At 38.8% G+C, this 8,318-nt stretch overlaps 1 protein-coding gene across 1 annotated transcript; it reads right to left on the bottom strand.

Annotated features, from left to right (window-relative positions):
• Window positions 1–325: 325 nt before the first annotated feature.
• LOC150008458 (phospholipid hydroperoxide glutathione peroxidase GPX4-like) lies at window positions 326–1,090 on the bottom strand. The gene has a single exon (XM_090278947.1). It carries the CDS (start codon window positions 1,045–1,047, stop codon window positions 535–537), a length of 513 nt encoding a protein of 170 aa, XP_090135073.1. The 5' UTR covers window positions 1,048–1,090; the 3' UTR covers window positions 326–534.
• Between the last annotated feature and the right edge of the window lie 7,228 nt (window positions 1,091–8,318).

Raw genomic sequence — 8,318 nt, 5'->3', positions numbered from 1 at the left:
ATATATAATTTCTTTTTAAATAAAAAATAACAATTTCCAAAATAAATGAGAAATCTAGTAAAGTGCTAATAGAAAGTGTATATTGATAAAGATGAATTTCATGTAGGCAAAGCAGAAGAGTCCACCATGAAAAATGGTAACTAAACTTGTTCAAACATGATACAGTTAAATTAGAAAGAAACAAGTAAAGTAAGGACAATAGTGAAGAAAAGTTCTTGGAAAATCCGTTAACTGGAGGGACTAAAAGATTTCAATGTCAACCTAGATCATTGATGACTAGGCCATTTCTTTTTTTTTTTTTTTTTTTTTTTTTTTTTTTCCAAGTTGTATGTTTTATTCCCACAAGACAGCCAGGGGGTGGGGATGCTGAGCTCCGAGCCAGGCCGAGGGCCTTCCTCCGGCAGGGGTGCACGCCAGGTTCTCAGGTCTGCCCCACCAGCTGGCTGGTTTTTAGACAGACTGTCATGGGTGCCGGGTGGAAGGCTCCGAGGGGCATGGGTGGTGGGCTCGGATGGGAGGTATACACTTATGGAGCTACAGGTAGCAGGGCAGGTCCTTCTCTATGACCAGAGGCTCTTCCATGGGACCATACCGCTTCACCACGCAACCGTTCTTGTCAATGAGGAACTTGGTGAAGTTCCATTTGATGGCATTTCCCAGGATGCCCCTTCCCTTGGGCTGGACTTTCATCCACTTCCACAGCGGGTGGGCGTCATCCCCATTCACACAGATCTTGCTATACATATCAAATTTGACATTATAGCCAGCAGCAAACGCTTTGATCTCTGCATTAGTCCCTGGCTCCTGCCTCCCGAACTGGTTGCAAGGGAAAGCCAGGATCCGTAAACCAGACTCAGCATATCGGGCGTGCAGGTCGACGAGCTGAGTGTAGTTTACGTCTGTTTTGCCTCATTGCAAGGCTACGTTGGTGACGATGCACACAAAGCCCCGGTACTTGTCCAGGTTAACCATGTGCCCATCGATGTCCTTGGCTGAGAACTCGTGCATGGACTGAGCACAGCGCCAGTCGTCACGGGACGCACACATGGTGTTGACCAGGCCTGGCGCTCCCAGAGCCCCGCACAGAAGAGCCGGCCCATTTCTTTGAATAATGCATTTAGGTCCAGTTAGATGGAAATATTTAGAAAACTTAAAAAAAATTTTTTTTTCATATCTGTTTTTACCTTAGGAGTTAAGCAAAGGGACCCTTTCACACTTTTTCTGAGGGTAATAATGCTTTCTTAAGACTTAGATGTCCAAGGCACCTAGACCAGAACTAGTTTGTTCTTGGAGCCCGCAGGGATAATTTAACTTTGCCCACTGTATCTTTTATTACTGAAATATTTGAGGCAGAATTCTGGCTATTTTATACCCAATTTGGCAAAACTAACCAAAATTTCTGGTTGTGTACTAGTGAGAAATGCCTACAATAACTTACTCATGACACATCCTTAATTTTAAAACCCATTTAGAACTTGATGACATTCAGACTGAAAGAACCAATTTGTTTCTTCTCTAACTTTGCCCCAATATGTGATGAAATGTGGCTAAGAGAAATGGCTTATCTAACCCCTGAATGAAAGAAAACTATTTTGTCATGTGGCGACTTGAAAGCTGTTTTAAATTTAGAGTATATTTCACAAAGTGGTGGTTAGAAAAAGCTCTACACACACAATAGGCCTTTATCTTGTTTCTCTGGATCAGTAGTTTTCAAGTATTTACTGCCTAGTCCTTGGAGCAGCAGTACTAGTAGAAATGCAAATTCTTGGGCTCCACTCTACTACTGAATCAGAAACTCAGGGGTTGGGGCACACTAACCAGTTATGTAACAAGCCACCTTGAGGAATCCAATGAATGCACAATTTGAGAATGATTGATCTAGGTCAAGGGTCCCCAAACTCTGGCATGAGGACCAGTACCGGTCCAGGCCTGTTAGGAGCCTAGCCGCATAGCCAGAGATGAGCTTGAATATAATGCACTTGAATCATCCCCAAATCAATGCCAACCCTGGTCCGTGGAAAAATTGTCTTCCACAAAACCAGTCCCTGGTGCCAAAAATGTTGGGGACCACTGCTCTAGCCGGTCTTTCATGCAGATCCTTAAAGATTTACTTAGAGAAGACAAGGACATGGTGGTGTTATCTATAAAAACAACTTTCTTCCATCATTTATTATCTCTGAAAGGTGAAAAATCTGACATCAGAATTCTTATGATCAATTAACAACATAGTGACATTTTAAAAACAAATCCATATGGTAATGTGTTCCTATTTAACAAAGAACATGGTGAAAATAGCAAATTTTTACAGAAAAAAACCTTGGTCTTGGTCTTATTTTCCATTACATGTTGCCACATAATACCCCTGTATTCCCTATGTATGTCCATTAAGTTGAAGTAACACTAACCCCATAACCTTGACATATTGGCATCCACCAACTTTAATAAAATAAGAATGTTCTCCTATCATTACTATATATTTTTTAAAATAGAATTTAAGGTTATCTCATTTATTTTATATTTTTCATTAAATTTATTGGGGTCACATTGGTTAATAAAGTTATATAGGTTTCTGGTGTACAATTCTATAATTCGTCATCTGCATATTTTATTGTATGTTCATCACCCAAAGTCAAGTCTCCTTCCATCACCATTTATCCCCAGCCTGATTTTTTTTTTCTTAACCCCTTTACCTTTTACAACCAGCTCCACAACCACCCTCCACTCTGACAGCTGTCAGTCTGTTCTCTATCCATGAGTCTGTTTCTATTATGTTTTATGGTTTATATTGTTCATTAGATTCCACATATAAGTGAAATCATATGGCATTTGTCTTTCTCTGACTGGCTTATTTCACTCAGCATAATACTCTCCAGGTCCACCCATGCTGTCACAAAGGCTAAGATTTCCTTTTTTTTTTATAGGAATATAGCCAAAGAAATCCAAAACACTAATTTGAAAGAATATGAGTATATGCACCCCTATGTTAATTGCAGCATTATTTATAACAGTCAAGACTGGGAAGCAGCCCAACTGTCCATCAGTGGATGAATGGGTAAAAAAAATGATCTCATCTGGCAACTCAGAAATATGTTAGAGGATAGAGGCAAAGAATTTGTGGCACACATTGCCGAAGATAATAGAAATCTGCAAATTATCAATTTAGCTGTATTGAGTCTATATTTTACAGCAAGAATACTTTCTAGAAAAGAGAATTAGAGTATACTTTGGTTGAAGGGTATGATTTGACAAGAGACGCAAGTTCATTTCTAATTATACAAGAAAAATATATCAGCAGGAATGATGAATAAAGCCATTTTTGTTTCAGAGTAATCTCTGGAATCTTCAGAAGATTTTGAACATATCCTTTCTTTCATCTTTAAAGCAGAGTGTTTTATCTATCTGTTACAGTTATCTATTTATTTTACAATTTTACATCTGCAATTTGAACAAGACTATGTGGCACAGCTTGTCTCGGCTCCATATGACATCAGCTGGGATGGCTTGAAACCTGGGAACTAATGAGTGAAGACTCATTTATTCACATGTCTGATGACTGATCCTAGTTGTTGGCTGAGGATTTAGCTGGGATTGTTAGCCAAACAATTACACATGTCCTCTTTCTCTGGCCCAGGCTTCTAAGGATGAGCATTCTGAGAGAGACAGGTGGAAACTCATATACCTTTTATAGCTAAGCCTCTAAAGTTAAGGCTGGCAAGACTTCTGCCATACTCTTTTAGTCACAACACTCACCATCCTCCACAGAGTCAAAGGAAGAGAACACAGACCCCCACTTATTCATGATTGAGTGCAAAGTTTCCAGAAAAGAATGTAGGACAAGAAAAGTAGCTATGGCCCCTTTTTCAAAATACAGTGTGCCACAGTCTCGGGCCACAATTCACATTCCTTCCCTAGACATAAGAGTGACCAAGACCTCAGAACCCTCCAGCCTCTAGCCTTAGAGCCAACCCTGCTTTTCTAAGTGAAGCAAAAGAAGCCCTGCCCAAGTTGCAAATTCACAAGCAAATAAATATTTTCTTTTTAAGTCAATACATTTTGAATTGGTTTGTTATACAGCAATCAATAAGTGGAACACAGACAGATCCTCAACTTTTTCCCCTGGCTAAGCACAGGTAAGAGACACAGTAGCATCAGAGATACTGTTCAACACAGCCACGTGTTTAAAATAAGATAGGCTGGTTCTCAACCTTTAAGTTATTCTGATACTCTACTAAACATTTTGAAATACAAGTAAATGAGAGTTATATCATACTAATAACACTGAGTTCACTTGACTTTAGACAAATATAATATATTACAAATTTTGGTACCTCACCTCTTACTGGTGACACACCACACAACTGTGTTACAACAAGATGTAGATCAAAGTCACTGTCCTAGACACTCTTGGGGGGGTGAATGTTTCTTTAAAAGAGTTTAACAAATGACTGCAAAATTAAAAATGAATACAAAAATCTGAGTTTAGTTATTTTTGTCTTTCCAGAAGATTAGTCTGCAGTAGCTTGTTGCTGGCTGGACAGGAACATGTATAAAAGGAATGAGAAATGGAAACATTATCAATGAGCAACTTTTTCTATTCATGCTAAGAAGAACCACCAGTCACTCTATCATCAGACACATAGCCCATTAGGCAAGTTAGATTTTTGTAAGTACAGTGGGCATACTTCTCATTGTGTCCAGTAGAGTCTCAGTACTCCACCTGATTCCACATTCTTCCCAAACAAAATTTTGAATAATAATGTTATGTGGTCCTTACATTCATAAGTGAATTGTTCAGAAAATAACTTATTGGTTTGTGGGATGTATTCTGATCTCTGGACAATTTTTTTTTGGAATAATATATAAGAGAAGGGATCTGGATAATGTACTTTACATCCCAACAGATAGTCCCAATCTGGAATCAAGACACGAGAATCATGTTTGTCCTGGACTCATCATTTTACACTCTGTTATCTGTCCTCCTCTTAACAATCTGACTTCCTGCCAGTTCTAACACTACATCTGTTAGTTACAACTAGGGGGTAAGTAGAATTTTCACTAAAAGCACTCAACATAGCTTTCCAATGGTTTCCACTGACACTTTCAAGTAAGTCAGCTTCTAAATCCTTTGTAAAATTAATATGCTTGCTCAGAATTGCATACTTTCTTTATCACAGTATGCAAGTAAGCCATGGAAAGAAATCCTTTGCCCAAGTTTCTGTTGATTAAAGAACTTTGCCTTCTATTTACCCTAGTCACCTTGTAAAAAATGTTCTAAATTTAATCAACACATTTTGCTGAGTTTTTTAAAAGAAACATGGGTTCTGATAACTAAGTCATCAAACTGTAAGCTTTCAACCGTTCATCAAAAACAAAGCCCAAACAGGTTATGATCACTACAAAATGGAAAACCTGAAACATTAAAACAAGTAGCCTAGCCCATGCTGTTCTTAAAATGAAGCCAACGTCTTTGGTTTTAACCTTGACGGAGTACATTCTTTGCACATATGGGGAGAGACTGTGTCCCTAATGCTCTGGGATAGGTTATAAATAAAGAATGTATTACATGACAGATAAAAGCAGAGCCTGATTTCATGCCTGCCCTGAACAGCCAAAAGTCAGAAGGTCAATTTTTGTGTCTGAATTATAAAAAGTCTCTCAGTTAGGGATTACTCTTATTTTCATCAGTCTTCATAAACTTGGAAGTGCAAAATGTCTCTGACTTGCTCACCAATCTATCAAGTAGACTTGTATGTGCATATGTGTAGGCATAAATATCTGATAATAATATCTACCATCATTTCCAATATTCCATGAAACAAAAACATCATTTGCATTAATAAAGGAGCCCCTTAAACAAAAGGTGCAACATTCCTGTAAGGCAGAACCCTGCCAATAGCTTACTACTTTCATCATAGTAAGTGAACTTCTAATAGAGGAGATTGACTTTGGATATTAATGGGATGCTCTCCAGACTTCATTATCTACTTGCTCAAATCCAAAGGACTATAGCTCTGAAGATCACTGGCCTCTCCCTCATTACCCAATATTAATGAAGAGCTATAAACCTGGAACATTCTGTTGGTCACAGTGACCAAAATGAAAGTTTATAAAAGTAAACTGGGTAAAAAGTTTTTTGGACTGGGCCATAGGTGTTTGGGAAGACTGGTATGCTTTGTGTGGCCTTGTGTTCCCCTGACCCTGTGCTCTGTGCTGGGCGGATTCAAACACACACTCCCTGCCATGCAGCCTGGCACAGGGATTTAACAATAGGGTGCCTGGGACACTGAACCTATTCTCCTGGCACTGCAGCTGCTCCTAGCTCAGTGTGGGGTGCCACAAGGCAATGGAGGTGAGCATGAGGAAATTCACAATGTAGAGGTCATCCATACATCTCTGCAAGAAATCTCACTCAAAAACTCTAAGTTTAGGTAACTTTCAGATGAAATGCAATAATGAAAACCTAAAGAATTTTCATTGTCTTCATGATTTCTAACTGTGGAAGAGTGAGAGCTGTCAAAAACAACTAGGCATCATGTGGTAGGAAGAAAACAAATGAGACTGTATTGAAGGACCACACTGCCTGCCATGCAGCCTGGCACAGGGATTTAACAATAGGGTGCCTGGGACACTGAACCTATTCCCCTGGCACTGCAGCTGCTCCTAGCTCAGTGTGGGGTGCCACAAGGCAATGGAGGTGAGCATGAGGAAATTCACAATGTAGAGGTCATCCATACATCTCTGCAAGAAATCTCACTCAAAAACTCTAAGTTTAGGTAACTTTCAGATGAAATGCAATAATGAAAACCTAAAGAATTTTCATTGTCTTCATGATTTCTAACTGTGGAAGAGTGAGAGCTGTCAAAAACAACTAGGCATCATGTGGTAGGAAGAAAGCAAATGAGACTGTATTGAAGGACCACACTGATATCTCTTATCAATGAGATATCAACTGCTTGTCTCTAAACATATCTAGTTCATGAGTTTAAACAGTGGCTATTTCCCAAAGGTATGGACCTTCTACATGAGTCTTCTTTGGGGGTGGAGAATGTACTTTTTATATCCCTAGTAGTTAATACAGTACCTAGCAAAACTGTTTTGTAAATATTAAAAGATTGAAGCAATTGTAGGCTCAGACAAATTAGTGTGTAAACACGATTTGAGGTTAATCTAATGTTATAGAGCTTGTTCCTTAAATTTATGCTAATGGTTTTCTAACATACATTCAAATGGTCATTGTTTAACCAATATTTTGTTATCATCTATACGGAAACAATTATAGGGTATTAGGATTACCATCCCTCCCCACTCCCACAAAAAAAATCTCTTCTTCTTATCTTGTCATTCTTAGTACAACAGTAAAGAGTAAAAAGTACAGAAAAAGGCTTTTTTTCTCCTGGAATAGCAGAATTAAAATATAAGTTCTAGCATCTCTGTGGATAAAGAAAACTGCTGTTAAAAAATAAATACCTGATCTGACTTTGGGTGGTGAGCACACAATACAATATACAGATCATGTATTATAGAAATGTATGCTTGAAACTTATATGATCTTATTAACCAATGTCACTCCAAGAAATGTAACTTTAATAAAAAGAAATAACAGAAACAATCTAGGGAGATTCATTATTCCTAAAGATAATCTTTTCAGAAGCATCGTCCCACAGTCCCTCTTTTCTCAATTCACAGTGGTAAACATCAGTCCATTCCAGAGGGACCACCTCAGGATCTAGAATTCATTCCATGTAGTAACATGCAATACTGTCTATGTAGCTACTGACAAATGTGGCTGGTGCAGACAGAGGAATCATAAAAGTAGTCAAGAAGGCCCCTTTATAAAGAATATAGCCAATGAGGTTGCCACACCATCGAGGAGAACTGAGACCTTCATGAACTGGGACCCAAGAAGCCAGAGGAAGAGGATGGCCTAGGGAAACAAATTTCCAGGATAGCTCAAGAAGAGAGTACTGCTGAGCAAAGCACAGGAAGGGAAACCTAGCACTGACTCAAGTGTAAAACCCATCTGACAGAAAGATTATTGTGTCTTTCACACTATCTAAAATATTGCATATAGTACATCCAATATGCAAATATCTGAGATGCAAAAGGAAGGGGAATGATATGAAAAGTAATTGCAACTAGAGCAGCCACAGTAGCAAAGGCTGAAAGCATAGACTTGAGAAATTCCACTCATCACATCTTCATAGAAGAGATATAGCTACACAAGAAAGCCATCTTGGTGAGGACCAGGGGAATAAAGAAGGGTGCCCCAAACCAGGAGCAGCACGAAGGCTGAAATGTTGCTTCTTAGCAACTGTGGG

This window comes from Furipterus horrens, unplaced genomic scaffold (genome assembly GCF_987537825.1).
Source record: "Furipterus horrens unplaced genomic scaffold, mFurHor1.1.pri manual_scaffold_5, whole genome shotgun sequence".
In the NCBI taxonomy this organism is placed as follows: domain Eukaryota; kingdom Metazoa; phylum Chordata; class Mammalia; order Chiroptera; family Furipteridae; genus Furipterus; species Furipterus horrens.
Note: the sequence above shows the minus strand (reverse complement) of the source record. Positions and strands in the feature narration are given on the sequence as shown.